The 17,950-nt window shown below is 40.5% G+C and overlaps 1 protein-coding gene across 1 annotated transcript in view; it reads left to right on the forward strand.

Moving 5' to 3' along the window:
- Positions 1–17,950, forward strand: part of LOC122552959 (centromere protein J-like) — a 129,525-nt gene that overhangs the window by 103,313 nt on the left and 8,262 nt on the right. The window contains exon 11 of the mRNA XM_043696273.1: positions 10,339–10,479. Coding sequence (XP_043552208.1) covers positions 10,339–10,479 — 141 coding nt within the window. The remainder of the gene's footprint in view (positions 1–10,338; positions 10,480–17,950) is intronic.

Raw genomic sequence — 17,950 nt, forward strand, 5'->3', positions numbered from 1 at the left:
GAGGAGGTTTACCAGGATGCTGCCTGGACTGGAGGGCTTATCTTATGAAGAGAGGTTGACTGAGCTCGGACTCGCTTCATTGGAGAAAAGGAGGAGGAGAGGGGACCTAATTGAGGTATACAAGATAATGAGAGGCATAGATAGAGTCGATAGCCAGAGACTATTTCCCAGGGCAGAAATGACTAACACGAGGGGTCATAGTTTTAAGCTGTTTGGAGGAAAGTATAGAGGGGATATGAGAGGTGGGTTCTTTACACAGAGAGTTGTGAGAGCATGGAATGCGTTGCCAGCAGCAGTTGTGGAAGCAAAGTCATTGGGGACACTTAAGAGACTACTGGACATGCATATGGTCACAGAAATTTGAGTGTGCATACATGAGGATCAGTGGTCGGCACAACATCGTGGGCTGAAGGGCCTGTTCTGTGCTGTACTGTTCTATGTTCTATGTATTGATTACACCGAAAGAGAAATAATAAACAGGCGAATAATGAAGCAATGCTGAGGTACAGGTTATAGTGTATCGCCCAAATAGGGGTTCTATATATGAATACATGGAGTTTAAGGAATAAATTAAATGAGCTGAATGCACAAATTCAACCCACCGAAGCGCAACCCACCCAGGCCCATTGCCTTACACTTACCCCTTCACCTAACACTACAGGCAGTTTAGTATGGCCAATTCACCTAACCTGCCCATTTTTGAAATGTGGGAGGAAACCGGAGCACCCAGAGGAAACCCACGCAGACACAGAGAGCTATTTAGCTCGCAGTTTGTTTTTTGGTGCTCGTTACTGTTCTACCCCTAACTGTTCAAAATGTCTGGTTTTATACCCCAAAACAGCAGATCATTTCATTGGTTTGATGTCATCCCAGACAATAAAATTCAAAGTCAATTGGATTTTGGTATCTGGGGCATACTTTAAACTGATTGGCTGAATTTAAATTTGTTGTGTACCATGGCAACACAACACCAGATATTTATGTCAACCAAATGTCACATTTTAAAATCTTTCAGTGCACTCAGTCCCTCTCTTAAGTCCATGCCAGCTTCCAGTCTCTCTAAAAGATACAATACACATCTATACCTTCATAACTCCTCTCTCCTTAAGAAAAAATGAACTTGTAATGAAAAGATGGCTTCATTTTTTTTTCCACTATTACTTAACCACATTACCATGACATAGATATGACTTTAAACTAAGCTCATATTAACTTTCCACATGTGTATAAAACATTGAATAGATATCAATCTCATCTATACTGTCTCAGTTAAATCCACGATAACGCATCTGCGATTATATTCTTACACCCCGCAACATGTACGATTTGTAAATTAAATGTCTGTAACATAAGACTCCAATGAAATGATCTCATATTCCTGTCTTTAAAGTGTTCTAAGAATGTAAGAGGATTGTGATCCATGTACACAACCATCTCTAACGCATTGTTGTGACATACACATTAAAATGTTGAATGGCCAGTTTCCATCGTGGAGTGTTCCCTCTGGTGGATGTTGAGTTTCTTTGAAAAGTAACCAACTGGAAGTTCAATCCCATCATAATTTTTCTGTAGCTATACAGCTCCAATTGCTATGTCACTAGCATCAATGGCAACTTTGAAGGGTTTTGAAAACGTTGGTTTAGCTAAAACTGGTGCAGTGGTTGAATGCCTCCTGGCATTGTTCTGTCCACCGAAACATTGTGTTCTTCTTCAGCAAATCGGTTAATGGTGCCATTACACTACTAAAGTTTGGAACAAACGTCCGATGGAATTTGCTTAGTCCCAAAATCGAAGCACCTCTTTCTTCGAGGTTGGTCATGGAAATTCCTCGATTTTAGGGACCACTAAACCTAGCTTTGAAGGGATGTCCTATCACTGGTAACAGTACTAACACATCATCCCCTTGAGAAAACATCCGAATCTCAGAGTTTTTATCTGCCACCTGCTTCATTCTGTTTGCATTTCATGGAGTCAACCTTCCATGACCGATGTTATGTCCCAAGAACATCACCTCTCCTTTAGTGAATTCAGTTTTATTTAAGTTTATTACCAGTTTTGCTTCTCATAGTCATTCAAAGAGCTTTGCCAGCTGTACCATGTGAATTTTGCAGGACTTACTAAAGATCACTACATCGTCCAAATAGACTGCATAGTTTGTAAATTCAGTCACAACTCTGTTTATGAGTCTTTGGAATGTGGCGGGTGCATTCTTCATTCCAAAGGGTGTCACTTTAAACTGATATAGCTCATTTGGTTTCAAGCGCAGAAATGTATTTCGTCATCTCTGATAAAGGTACCTGCCAGTAACCATGCAATAAGTCCAACTTGGTGATGTAATTGGCTTGTCCAACTTTCTCAATATAGTCATCCAGTCTTGGTATTGGATATGAGTCTGATTTTGTAACGGCGTTGACCTTCCGATAATCCGCGGTAAATCGTTGATTCCTGTCTGGTTTGGGAACTAAGGCAATCAACATACTCCACTCGCTCTGGCTTGGTTAGATGATATCCTCGTTGAGAATAGCCTCCACCTCCTTCTGGACCTATCTGGCTTTGAAAGGATTAAGCTGATAGGGGTGTTGTTTTATCGGAACAGCATTCCCTGCATCTACATCATGTACAATAGCATTAGTCCTTCTCATCTGATTCCTACGTATGTCCTCATACTGTAGTAACAAACCTTTCAACTGTGTTCTTTGCTCCTGAGACAGATAGTTTGCTAACCTATCCCACTCCTCAAGGACTTCTTCATTTTTTAACATATTTTTGAGGCACATCAAAATCCACAATATCTGAATTTGATTCCTCACTCTGCCCTGCAGTAACTAACACCAGTTCTTTCTCTGAAGTATAATACTATTTCAACATGTTCACATGACATACCCGATACAGTTTTCTTTCTATCTAACATCTTTACTAGATAGCTCACCTGACCCAACTTTTTCTCAATTTGATAGGGACCACTAAACCTGGCTTTGAAGGGATGTCCTATCACTGGTAACAGTAGACACTGGACACATCACTGGACACATCATCCCCTTGAGAAAACATCCGAATCTCAGAGTTTTTATCTGCCACCTGCTTCATTCTGTGCTGTGCCCTCTTCCACCTACTCAATTTAATCTTTTGCGCACCTCCGATACATAATCTATCTTTGGTCCTGTCAATTTTTCTTTAATTAATTTCAAAGGGCCTCTCACTTCATGACTGAATATTAACTCAAAGGGAGTAAACTGAGTAGATTCATTTGTGGCATCTCTAATGGCAAACAATGCGACTGGGATACCTCTATCCCAATCATTTGGGTAATCCTGACAGTATGCTGTCAGCATGGTCTTCAAGGTCTGATGCCACATTTCGAAAGCTCTATGGGCTTAAGGATGATATGTACTTGAGTTGAAGTGCTGTATTCCTAAGCTATCCATGACCTCCTTAAACAGCCTCGCAGTAAAATTAGAACCTTGGTCCGACTGAATCTTTCTGGGTAGCCCATACCGTGTGAAGAAAGCTATTAACTCCTCTGCCACCCTTTTTGCCTTGATACTCTGTAATGGAATTGCCTCCAGAAATCTGGTAGACACATCCATTATGGTTAACAAGTACTAATTCGCATTTTTAGTTTCTCGGAAGGGACGTACAGAATCAATTATAACCCATGTGAAAGCTCTTTGAATGCGGGAACTGGCAACAAAGGTGCTAGTTTTATTACCATCTGTGGTTTACCTACCATTTGGCATGTATAACACATATGGCAAAACTTAACCACATCCTTGTGTATTCCAGGCCAAAATAAATGTTTTTGAACCTTAGCCTGAGTCTTTTGTACCCCTAGATGACCACCTACAGGTAGTTCATGTGCTGCCCGTAACACTTCCTGTCTGTATGCTACCGGCAACATTATCTGGTGCACTTCGGCCCATTTCTCCTCTGCACTAACCTGCCGTGGTCTCCATTTTCACCTTAGGATTCTATCTTCCAGATAAAAACCCTCAGGAATATTCTCTGCATCCTTTTCGGCATACACATCCACATATATATCTTTTATCATCTTGTCTTTCTGTTACAAGTCCCTTAGCCTTTCAGGACTAAACACTTTTGTCTGACCCTCTTCCTGTTCAGGTTTTTTCTGCACCATTACATCAAATAGGGTGTCTGCTAACTGACCCTCAACTCCTTCATCTTTCTCAGTACCTTTTGCTTTGTGCTAGGACTTATGATAGAGGAATCTTGTTACTACACAGTCTGGGAAAATACCAGGATATTTTTCTTTTAACTCCTCAGTTTCCTGGTCTTCCTTCGGCTTTTCCACAACTAGGGGTGTCACTCCCACCTTGGACCCTGCTAAATCATTCGCAAGAACAAACTGGATTCCTGGAACTTACACTCTGTCAACCATTCCCACTGTTACTTCCCCAGTCTTGAGTTGGCACTCCAACCTGACCTTACATAGGGGAACACTAAATTTCTGTCCATCTGTCCCACAAGTTACCACAATCCCGAGTAACAGATGATAAAGAGTGCAAATTTGCTCATCTCTTACTATTACACACTGCTTAGATCCTGTATCTCTCAAAATTATAACTTCTTGCCCTTTTCCCCCATTCTTTCTGAGTAAACTTTACCCACAGAGGTGAATTCTTTTCAGCAATCAGGCACTAACTCCACACCCAGGCCTTGCCTAGGCTGTGCACTCTCCTACAGTTCCTCGGCTTTTCTTGGGTTTCCTTTACTACTCTCACTAGTGCCACTGACTTAGCTTCTTTTACCACATCTTTTCCCACAATGCCTTTCTTTAACAACCAGCACTGTGACTTTACGTGTCCCACTTTACCACAGTGGAAACACATGAGGCTTTCACCTTCTTTCCACCATATTGGGCTTCTTTTTTAAACCTGTGCTAAACACTTAACTGTGTTCTCTACTCTTTGTTCCATAGTGCAGGATCTCCCCTTCTCCCAACTTCTAACCCTCACAGGACGAAATTCGGCCGGAAGCTTGTCTTATGCACCAACATCTATGCATCTGCTAATTCTGCTGCCCTTCTCACTTCCTGAACTTTCTGTTCATCCACGTGAATTCTTACCATTTCTGGAAGTGAGTTTTTAACCTCCTTCAGTAATAATCTCTCTTTGAGCCTCATAGGTCTTATCTATCTTTAAGGCCCACACCCATCTATCAAAATGTTTAATTCTTTTGAACTCAACATAAGTCTGACTTGGTTCCTTCATTGTGTTTCTGAACTGCTGTCTATATGCTTCTGGTACCAATTCATAAGCACTTAAAATAGCCCGTTTAACTTCTTCATAATCTCTTGACCCCTCATCTGACAGGCAGAGTTAGTGAGGTATTTGCCGCACTAACAGTTTAGTCTGAACTAGCATTACCCATAAATCCTTGGACCACCCATCTGCCTAGCCAATTTTTCAAATGAAATTAAGAAGGCTTCAACATCTTTCCCATCAAAATGTGGCAGAGTTTTGACATCTTTTAAATCTCCGTCCTGTAAACTTGACTTTGCTGACTAAGTCGCAACTTCTCAAATTCAAATTCTCTCTCTTTTTGCTCAGCTAAGAACCTTCTCTCTTCTTCTCGCTCCCTTTCTTCTTTATCTCTTTCTTTCTCCCTTTCTTCTCTCTCTTTCTCTCCCTTTTTACTCTCTCTTTGCTCAGTTAAGAACCTTGTCTTTCTTTTTCCTCTCTCTTTCTCTTTGTCTCTCCCTCTCTCTCTCTTTGTTTATCTTCTAGCTCCATTTTCCTCAAATATAATTTAAGATTTTCTAACTCTCCTGCACTCGTCTGTTTCTCTGACACACCTAAGTTTTTAAAGAATTCCCTTACAATTTCAGCTTTACTTATTCTAACCTTTTTGCTAATTTTAAGAGTATGGTCTTTTCATTTCTTTCTAAACTTTCTTGGCAAATTTGGGAATCATCTTCAAACCCCAGAACTTCTTTAGCCATTTTAAGAGCCATTCCTCTCACTTCTAATTTAACCAACCACAAGTAACCGAAATTAAACAAATGGTCTCACCTACGTTTTATTTAAAGATGTAGAACACTAACCGGCAAGAGTTTAATTCTGCTGGGCTTTTTTGTACCTCAAATCTATTAAAATCTTTCCCAAACTCAGACTGGATCTGTCTAAACCTGTTCAAATTAGACGAGCCCCCTAAAACTGTTACGACACAAGGTAATTTAAACTTGACACAGAGAAGTTGCTCCCCTCAAGTGGTAATCTGTTAAATTGTGAGAGGCAAAGGACCACCCCAGAGGTCACTATTTAAAGTAAAATTAACAATTTTATTATTTAAGTCCAACAGAGAACATTAAAAGCAACAACTGTTTACAACTCTTTTCTCTTCCTTTCTCTTTTGCCTCCCACTTTACAAATCTGTTCTGATAAATTCCCTCTTTAATGTATGGAAAAATCAATTTCAAACTCAGGTATAGTCTTCGGGTGTTGAACTTTCTCTGTAGATTCCTCTAGGTCGATTTGGTGTTCTGCTGCACAAATTTCTTATAGACAAGTACCTTTCAGAGAGCTATTCAGCTAGCAGTTTGTATGTTGGTGCTCGTTGCTGTTCTACCCCTAACTGTTCACAATGTCTGGTTTTATACCCCAAAACAGTGGATCATTCATTGGTGTGATGTCATCCCAGACAATAAAATTCGAAGTCAATTGGATTTTGGTATCTGGGGCATACTTTAAACTGATTGGCCGAATTTAAATTTGTTTTGTACCATGGCAACACAGAACCAGCTATTTGTGTCAACCAAATGTTACATTTTTAAATCTTTCAGTGCACTCTGTCCCTCTCTAAGTTCATGTCAGCTTCCAATCTCTTTTAAAGGTGCAGTACACACTTACACCTTCATAACACATTGTAAACTAAAAATCTTTTGCCTCTGCGTAGTCTGTAGCCCTCTATTCCTTGCCTATTTATATAGTAATCAAAATGTCTCTTAAACATTACTACTATATCTGCCTCCAGCACCTCCTCTGCAGCAAATTTACTACCTTCTGTGTAAAAACCCTGACTCTCATGTCTCCTTTAGACATGCATCCTTTTAACATAAACCTATGTCCCCCAGTAATTAACATTGAAAAAGATTCCAACTATCCATGCCTCTCCTAATTTTGTAAACTTCTACCAGGTCACCCCTCATTCCTTTGACATTCAAGTGAAAACAAACTAAGTTTGTCCAATTTCTCTTCTTGGCTAATACCCTCCAAACCAGGCAACATCCTGATAAACCATTTCTATACTCTCTCCAAAGCCTCCACATCCTCCTTGTAGTGTGGCGCCCAGAACTGAACCCAATAATCCAAATGTGGTCTAATTAAAATTCTATGCAGCTGCAACATGACTTACTGATTTTTATATTCTGTGCTGTGACCAATGAAGGCAAGCATGCCATATGCCTTCTTTCCCAAAGTGCTTTACACCGCCAGATGGCCAATTATTCTTTTCTCAGTACACATTACCCATTCTGAAGAAGAGTCTTGAAACAATAACACTGTTTCTCTCTCCACAAATCCTGCCAGACCTTTTGAGTTTCTCTGGAGGCAACTGTCCCTGCAGAATGCTGACAAGGGAGAGGTGGGGAACCTGTGTCTGGTGGTTGCTGAATTGAAAAAAAGGGATGTGATAATCTCAAATGTGGCAAGCAATCAAAGCACATCTATGAAAGCAGACACATGCTAAGCGAATCCATTTGTGATAAAAGTACAATACTGTAGTTGCTGGAAATGTGAAAGTCATACAGAAACTTTGACATATTTGAGATTATCATACATTTTTCGTTGTTAAATTTCCTCCTTTCAATGTCTAAATGCTTTTTGGAACCACTTAAGAGAAATTGCATGGAGGAGAACTTCAGACAATAAAACTGTAATTATTCTGTAGGAAGAGAGACATTTTTTTAACCACCGGACATTATTCCCCAATTTATTTTACAGTGAGCCCATACCTCATATCATTGTAGTTTCTCTATTTTCAATTTAGCAAACACCAGACACCTGTTCCCCACCTCTTCCTTGTCAGCATTCTGCAGAGACCATTGCCTCCAGCACACCCTGGTCCACTCCTCCATTACCAACACCTTCCCACATCCCCATGGCATCCTTCCATTTAATCGCAGAAGGTACAACACTTATCCATTTATCTCTTCCCTCCTCACCATCCAAGGCTTCAGGCACACCTTCCAGGTGAAGCAGTAATTTATCTGCACTTCATTAAATCTAGTCTCTTGTATTCACTGATCACACTGTGATCTCCTCTACAATGGGGGGATGAAATGCAGATTGTGACCACTTGCAGAACACCTAAATTCTTCCTGTAAAAATGGCCATGAGCTTTCAGCACATGCCACTTTGACACAACACTGTATTCCCATGCAAACATTTCTGTCTCAGGTCTGTTGCAGTGCTCCAGTGAGACTCAAAGGAAGCTGGAGGAATAACACCAAATCTTTCACTTAGGTGCCTTTCAACCTTAAGGAATTCACATCGAGCTTAACAAGTTCAGAGCAGGAATGCCTCCTTCCACATTCACTATCTACCCCCACAACATCCATGAAATGATTGGTCTTCAGCACAGCCAACACATTTACAACTATTCATACTCTGTCCCCATTATCAGCCTCATAGCTTCTCTTCTTCCCTGGCTTACTATCAACAATCCCTTTGTCTGCTGACTCTTTTTCTTTCTCTCTGGGTTCCATCTCCACTGATCAGCTCACTCCCCCTCCATATCCCTCTTCATCAACGTAAATACCTCCTTTTCCTAGCTGCTTCTAGTTCTGAAGAAGGGTCACTGGACTTGAAATATTAATTGTTTTCTCTTCACAAATACCAATAAACCTGATGGGTTTCTCCAGCAATTTCTTGTATTATTTGTTTCAGACCTCCAGCATCCTCAGTTCTTTGTTTAAATTTTAACAAAACGTGTTTTTGAACAGATGTTTTGTGCTTAAGAAGACTAATATGGCTTACTAATGTTTTTTCAGAATAAAATGAATGAATAGTTTGTGATCTCTGTACTTCTGAGTCTTGAAATTAATCAACAGCATACTAGTGGACATGTTCATCTGACATTTCTCTGTTGATAGTCCAATGAAAGTGTCAATTTGTTTATTTTGAACAGGCTAATTTCCCATTAAATGGTACAAAGAAGAATGTCAGATACACATCTTCAGTATTTAAATTTTTCATAAAGGGATATGAAGTCTAATATTTTCATTTGCACACATCAGGACTGAAACATTAAAAAAACTAACTTTGGAAAGGAAGCAACAGTTTACTGAGCACCAGGAGACTGGTTGGATTTTGGTTGACCTGGTGATATGTCACGAGTTGTTAACCGACTTATATACTAAATGTTAATTTAAAATGTTCAGCATTCATATCCAAGATGAGTAGAATACACAATAGTATAAGTGGCACACATAGTCTATTGAAAAGAGTGAATCCGTTAGGGCAAGTGGCTTTTATCTTATTTCATAGTAACATGCTTATGCTTTTCATTGGAAATCCACATGTATTATATTACTGTAATTTTCAGTCATTAAATAAAAATCTAATTTCCTAATTATTAAACCATCATTTGATACAGATGTATAAGGTGGTTATTTAAAATTTAATCCCAATTATAAGCTATCCCAACTGTAGAAATTGATAGGTTGTGATGCCATTCCAAATCTCTGCCATTGGTGTAAACAGAGAACAAAATTAGGTGAGGTAGAGAACAGGTGTCTGACTTGAACGTATTTTATTCCTATAAAATGGTTAAATTAAAATTAAAGCGTTTGCTTTATAACATTTCAGTAACAAATGAGAGCTGAGTTTTCAGCTCATTTTTAGCTTAGCTGCAAAAATAACTATTGTTTATTTGTAATCAAAGTAAATTGTGAAAATTTTTTAAAATGAGAATAGTACTTCCAAAAGATTGTTCATCATAGCAAGTTTAAGTTTTAATTTTTTTACATAATATTTGGTTACAGATTTACAACCATGAAGTACACTTATTCTTATGAAAATGTGATAGATTCTGTCAAAGAGAAGAAAAGTTGACAGGTGTATATAGCCGAAAATGTGTTGCTGGAAAAGCGCAGCAGGTCAGGCAGCATCCAAGGAACAGGAGAATCGACGTTTCGGGCATAAGCCCTTCTTCAGGAATGCCCGAAACGTCGATTCTCCTGTTCTTTGGATGCTGCCTGACCTGCTGCGCTTTTCCAGCAACACATTCCGATCTCCAGCATCTGCAACCCTCACTTTCTTCTCGAAGGTGTGTATAGCCATCTATTATATTGAGGTAACCATCTATCATTTTTACCCCCAGTTGGAACAATTTCTGGCAAATGGTAGTCGAATTATCACCTTTCGGAATGGCACAAGAAAGGAAGTCAGTGCAGATGGCCAATGTGTCACAATCACATTCTTCAATGGAGATGTGAAAACATTCATGCCAGATCAGAAAGTGGTATGTACAAATGATGTCTTACAATAGTTATTACAGACTGAAGAAAGCAGCACAGGCTAATTTAAATGTTAAAAGAGACACGGGTTTTGATATATTAAATAGAGAATGTGTTTCAAACTACAATTATTCACTTTGAGCATTTCAAAAATCACATTTCCAAAACACTGAAGACCTGGAATAAAGATCAGATCACATGTTCCTCAATGTACGACTGCTTTATGTTTTTGCAATTTAAAAAAAATGAAACTCACAGCTATCATACCCAGATTGTTATATTGAACCCTTATTTTTAACTTTTTTGTAGGAATCTCAGTGATCCAAAAATCTTGAAATACATACTTTTGAATTAAAGTATTTGGATTTCATTTTGCTTTTAAGTGATAATGTAAAATTTGTGATTGGGAATCACCAACAAGATTTCCATGTTTCCTGATTGTTATTTTGTTGTCTCCAATTTACTTTCCACTGCTGCTCCAGCATTCATCTGGGAGTACAGCCACTTTCTTTCAGGCAGTATAATTTTTGTGAGTTGAAAATGTGGTCACAAATTTAGTCTCAGTCATAGATTTCTTTGTATATCATAAACTGTTGGAAACTCACAACAATAGAAAATGCAAGTTTCTTACAACCTCTGTTTTGAAATTTCAGCAGAGACTTGGGGATGTGGTTAACTTAAGAGTCTTTGTCATGAAGTCTTATCTGATGTGAAGCCTGATTAGATACCCAAGAAGCATATCATTGCGTTGGTTTTTAGGGTTCCCAATTGCATGTTCATTACATTTCATGACATGTGCGAGGACCAGGATCTTGCAGAGTTATCCTGTAATATAATTCCTCAATATTGTAGTTTAGTAACTGTTCAAAGTAATTCTCTTTATTTCAAACAAATGTTGCTATCTTTGTGCTATATTTTGACAATTTTTGGATATTTTCATAAGTTCTTTGGCATCTGAGGGAAATAATTTTGGTGAAATGTCTGATCCTGATGTAGAATTTTTGTCTGTGCGCTTCTGTGGAATTCAGTAATTAATGTAAAATTATAGGAAGTGTATGAATACATTCCACGCATGGTTGGGAAACAGCATTTATGCCAAGAATGTAACTTCATTTCTACAGAAGAGAACCAGTGTTGGAAAGATTGCTCGACTTGGATTTCCAGAAATCTTTTCACAATGTTCTGCAAGGGAGATTGAACCTAAATTGAATAGTGGAACTAAATTATGGAAGTATTTGGAAATGGAATAATGACTTTGAAGTTTTATTTTATTGATCAACTTGACAAAGGCATTATATAAGATTAATTTTACAAATATGTGTAAGCTGAAATGAGGTAGTGGTTGTGAGCTGCTTTATTTCATCCTGTTTAAAAAACTGCAGTTTTCCACTTTGCACACCTCCTTCAATGGTAAACAACAGAAACGTTAGCAAAATAATATTTTATCACTTTGTGCTTCCCCTCCCATTTGCCTGGATGTGTGCAGCTCCAACAACACTCAAGAAGTTTGACACCATCTAAGACATAACACCCACTTAATTGGCACCACGTTCACGGACTTTCATTCCTTACACTCAGTAGCAGCAGTGTGTAGCATCTCCAAAATGCTCTGCACAAATTCACCAAGATTCCTTAGATAGCATTCCTGAAGAAGGGCTTATGCCCAAAACGTTGATTCTCCTGCTCCTCGGATGCTGCCTGGCCTGCTGTGTTTTTCCAGCACCACATTTTTCAACTTCAGCATCTTCCAAACATACCACCATTTCTATTTTGAAGTATAAGAGCACCAAATGCAAGTTTCCCTCCAAGCCACTCACCAGCCTGACTTGAAAATATTATTTCATTCCTTCCATGAGACTGGGCCAAAACCCTGTAACTCCCTCCTTAATGGCATTGTGGCTCTACCTATACCAAATGGACTGCAGCAGTTCAAAAGCGTAGCTCACCACATTCAGAATGGCAACTGAGGATTGGCAACAAATGCTGGCCCAGCTAGCCACACCTACATATCATTAATGAGTTTTTATAAAGGTGTAGCGGTCTTTACCCTGGATCTCAGGAACTCCAACATTCAGAGGATATATCTGGCCATATCTCAGCAGTTAGTCAGAAGCTGCCTGCCTCTACCTCTGTTGAAGCCTTCTGGGAAGTTGCCTGACTATGCTACAGATATTGAAAGTCCAGATGGAGAGCAGATATCCATTAATTAAGGCAAGGTAAAACATATTGAATCCTTTAGTTTGCAGAAGATCATGTTTTGTTCACTACTGAGATAGTCAATGTAATTGAGTGGATAGATCAATGATTGTTCAACAAGGTAGTTTGGAAGTACCTTTCTTCACATCTCCAATGATGAGGCATGCCAAAATGCCACTAATTTCTACCACTTTCTTTTCTGAATTTGCCAACTGCACAAACTGTGGAGGATCACCTCTGGTATTTTCTTCTCCACAATATTCTGTGCTGCCTTCTGCAATGGGGGAAGAACAAGCTTCTAATGACTCTTATTCACCCAATTAATAAATGGTGAGGTTTATTACATTATTAATGTTTAAATTATCCCAAAGAACCATTAATTTAGTTCAATAATTAGTTAAGAATATAATTAATTAAGACAAATTAATAAAATCATGCTACTCATGCTTAAACTGGATGCGTGCAAATTACCTCTTGGGGAGATGATGTGTTGCAGTTAAAGAATTTGAGTGCTCCTGGATCCAGAGCAAACACATCTGCACTAAGTGTTCGGTGCCTCAAAGATCTTAGTATTAGACTTTTGAGCTGCAGACATTGTGGTACATAAGGGTGGGGGAATGTTACCTGGATGCTTTGTATCAGGAGGCAGTCACATCCTTAGAATAGGGTTTTCTGATTTAGTGAGTGTTCAAAAACGGGGTTTATGATTTCTAATGAGGTAGGTAAAGGGTACCAGAGGGCAGAAGTTTAGCAATCTAAGCTTTTGCAATTGCCCAACATGTTTCAGGTTCTTTCAACTTGTTAAGATGAAAGTGTGCGACAGAGTGGATGACCAAACTGACTTAGTCATTATGATATAGGAAGCCATTCAAGTTGGGCATTCGGGGCACCAGGGAAAAGGAATGTCATGCTTGTATTGGAGGCAGCATAAGTGGGAAGGAAGATGGATTTAGCACTATTCCTGCAGCATAGAGCAAGAGTTCAGACGGCTATGTTGTCTGCTGAAAAGGAGCCTACGGTGGGAGGGGGAGAATGCAATCATTATGGCCTATGTAGGTACCAATGTCCGAAGCAGGACAAGGAAAGAGGCTCTGCGTAGTCAATATGAAGAGCTAGTTTCCAAATTAAGAAGCAGAACTTAAAAGGTATAATAATGCTTGCATTATCGCTGAAACCATGTGTAAATTGGCATAGAGCAAAGAAAATCACAGAAATAAAAGCATGTCTCGATAATTGATATGTGAGAAATGGGTCCCATTCATAGGGACTGGCACCCATACTGCGGAATGTGAAGACTGTCCATTGGGGCAGTCTGCACCTGAGCCACACTAGGGTCATAGTAAGCTGTATAATAAGGAAGTTGTGAGGGTTTTACACAAACCTGACTGCCCCGGCCGACCCATTGTCTCCGCCTGCTCCTGCCCCACCGAACTCATCTCCGCATACCTTGACACCGTCCTGTCCCCCTTAGTCCAAGAACTCCCCACCTACGTTCGGGACACCACCCATGCCCTCCACCTGCTCCATGATTTTCGCTTCCCCGGTCCCCAACGCCTTATTTTCACCATGGACATCCAGTCCCTGTACACCTCCATCCCCCATCACGAAGGACTCAAATTCCTCTGCTTCTTTCTGCAAGGACCGCAATTTCCCCCCCGACGTGGTCGACGATGCCCTCCACCGCATCTCTTCCACTTCCCGCTCCTCCGCCCTTGAACCCCGCCCCTCCAACCGCCACCAGGACAGAACCCCACTGGTCCTCACCTACCACCCCACCAACCTCCATGTACAGCGCATCATCCGCCGTCACTTCCGCCACCTCCAAACAGACCCAAGCACCAAGGATATATTTCCCTCCCCTCCCCTATCAGCTTTCCGTAGAGACCACTACCTCCGCGACTCCCTTGTCAGATCCACACCCCCCACCGACCCAACCTAACCACAACAACCCGACGGTCGGAGGAGGAGCGTCTTATCTTCCGACTGGGAACCCTCCAACCGCAGGGGATGAACTTGGACCTCACCAGTTTCTTCATCCCCCCTCCCCCCACCTTGTCTCACCCGGATCCCTCCAGCCCGGCACCGCCTTCCTGACCTGCAGTCTTCTTCTTGACCTCTCCGCCTCCACCCTACTCCGACCTATCACCCTCACCTTGACCTCTTTCCACCTATCACATTCCCAACTCCCCTCCTCCAAGTCCCTCCTCCCTACCTTTTATCTTCTCCTGCTGAACACTCTCTGCTCATTCCTGAAGAAGGGCCTGTGCCCGAAACGTCGAATCTCCTGTTCCCTGGATGCTGCCTGACCTGCTGTGCTGTTCCAGCAATAAAGTTTCAACTTTGATCCCCAGGACTGACCATGGTCCACTCCCTGGACTACAGTGACAGAGACCTTCAGACCCTGACTGCGATCAGGCTCTGGGATTGATCTCAGACAGTATCCTTGACTTCCTGTAATTAACTGAAGGGTGTCTCATTTGATTTGAGTCAGGGCAACTACCCTTAGACTTTGAGACATGGCTATTCAACATAGAACATAGAACATGACGCCACAGTACAGGCCCTTGATGTTGCGCCACCTTGTGAATCCGATCTGAAGCCCATCTAACTTACACTATTCCATTATCATCCATATGTCCATCCAATGACCTAGGATAAATCCCATCCAGTCGAGGGGATAAATCCAGTTTCACACTTTCCAGAATTGCTAACCCCTCCTCCTTATAAACCTCAATTCCGTCTAGTCTAATAGCCTGTAACTCAGTATTCTCCTCAACAACATTGTCTTTTTCCTTTGTGAATGAATTAATTGAGGTGCATGCAATGCGTTTACCATGAATGCTGCTGGCACATGCGTTAGATTTTGGATTGATGTTGCATTGATGATGTCGAGCAACATGTTGATCTCCATGACTGATGACAATTGACAACCACGACAAGCAGCTTGGCTTTATATCTGCCTTAAAAGTCAAGACTAAAGAATACCATGACTATTTAAGCTCTGGCTGAGGGCAAAGTGCAAAAAGACAAGGCTATCCAGGGATACTGCCAGCCTCCAAATCAGTTCAATACGAGTGAACGTCAACGGAGCAAGTGAGAATCCCTGCGATGCAGCATATTCCATTAAATAAGAAAGGTGGTTATATCTGCACTAAAATACCTAGTTGCAGCACTCAAACATATACTACTGAATTACAGGACTACATTGTAAGTGATGTGCCAGACAGAACTATGCCATGATGGTACAGTCAAGCTGGTACATGTTCCAATGCCAAGGTCCATGCAGGAGGCTGCATGAGGATGCTGCCCTTTGAGCACACCCTGAGATATTGGTGACTGCTGTCAATGCTGCAAGGCCAGAGAAGCAAGTGGTGAGCCGGAGTTGCCAGGAAACCACTCTGACATTTGCATCGGGAATTGTCAATATCTAGTTTCTATCGGCAGGTGGGGGAAACAGGAAACTGCATACCGATGAAGTGAGATTAACTAGAAATCAGATGTTAATACATGCTGATGCATGCAAATAGGCTTCTTGCTGCTCACGAATGAGAATCTTGTTTCGCCATTCAACACATGGTTGGAAAATGGGTCTTTTGCCCTTGATGTTGAGAAACTCCTTAATGTCGATGTCATGTGATTTTCCCATCTTTCTTGACAAGGCCCGTATTGATTAGTGTTTTGGGAAGATTCCACTGGTGAGTTAGAATTCTAAAAGAGGAGCACAATAAAAGCCTTAAAATATTATTGCCAAACAGTCTTGTTTTGATATATTTCTTCTGCAGTTTGTACTGCCATTTTAGGAATGCTTGAACTACTCGATCTTTGTTTACTTGGAATCATGCAGTTTCCTTCAAGGTGAAAGGCAGCACTTTGCAGGGGAGTCCAACAGCTCTGTCTAATTGGAAGTCATGTGGAGTTACGAGAAACTTACTTCTCTGTCAAGTTCAACCGTTTTGCTACAGTGCTTATAGAACATTTTAATCCCAGAAGCTAAATGTAGGGTAGTGCAAATCGTAACCCACCCTGTCCCTTCTGTCACAACTTCCTCATGAGAAATGTGTTAGCTTTGTGCTGACTTTCACTGAGTTGACAGCAGTCATATCTCTGAGTTAGAAGGTCATCAGGTCAGGTCCCACTCTAGAATTGTGCATATGATCCACTGAAGTGTAACAATAAGAGATTCCTATACTACTTGAGTTTTGTTTGTTGAATGTTAAACCCACCTAAACCTCACAAGAGGATATAAAAAAAAAACCCATGGAATCATTTAAGGAAAAGAAAGTGAGTTCTTTTGTTGACCTGCCCATCATTTAGCTCTTAATTAATATCACAGAAACATAAAGCTATCCAGTTGTGGGATCTTGCTGTGCTATAACTGGCACCTGCATCTCTCTGCATTATGAAAACTCGAGACAAATTGTTTGGCTGTGAAGCTGTTTGGGATCAACTGATGGTGTGAAGGACAATGTACAAATGTTAAGTTCTTCATCCTCTGAGAAAGATTAAAGTTTGAAGAAATAAATTTGAAAACACCATGTTGTGTCTCTCTTCATATTTCAGTAAGGCATCAAGGATCTGCTGCAAGACGCTTTGTTTTGGAATTAATTTTCTCTTGTGAAATTCTTCTCCTATTGCAGATGCATCATGAGAATAAACTGTTATTAAATTTAGTTACTATCTTAAACAGGCTTGTTCGAAAATCTCCTCCACTGACCCCACCCCAGTCTGACCTATCACTCTCACCTTGACCTCTTTCCACCTATCACATTTCCGACGCCCCTCCCCCAAGTCCCTCCTCCCTATCTTTTATCTTAGCCTGCTGGACCAACTTTCCTCATTCCTGAAGAAGGGCTAATGCCCGAAACGTCGATTCTCCTGTTCCCTAGATGCTGCCTGACCTGCTGCGCTTTTCCAGCAACACATTTCCATCTCTTTTAAACTAAATAGTCAAGGCAAGGGATCAAATTTGGGAAGATTTAGTTAATCCATGAGAAGAGACAAAGCATGAAAAAAAATACTTAGATAGGCAACTATAAACTGACTGTGATTGGAAGGGGTAGAGAGTACAAATCTAAGAGCAAATCAACAGGTAAGCTAGAGGCTTCAAAATTATAAAAAAGTAAGACTAAAGGCCCTCTACCTGAATGTACATAGCATTCGAAACAAAATAGATGAATTGATAGCTCTTGGAGAGATAAATAAATATGCTCTGAAAGCAATCACAGAGACATGATGGCTTAATGATGTAGATTGGGATCCAAATATTAAAGAATACCTGAC

Source organism: Chiloscyllium plagiosum, chromosome 9 (genome assembly GCF_004010195.1).
Source record: "Chiloscyllium plagiosum isolate BGI_BamShark_2017 chromosome 9, ASM401019v2, whole genome shotgun sequence".
NCBI lineage: Eukaryota > Metazoa > Chordata > Chondrichthyes > Orectolobiformes > Hemiscylliidae > Chiloscyllium > Chiloscyllium plagiosum.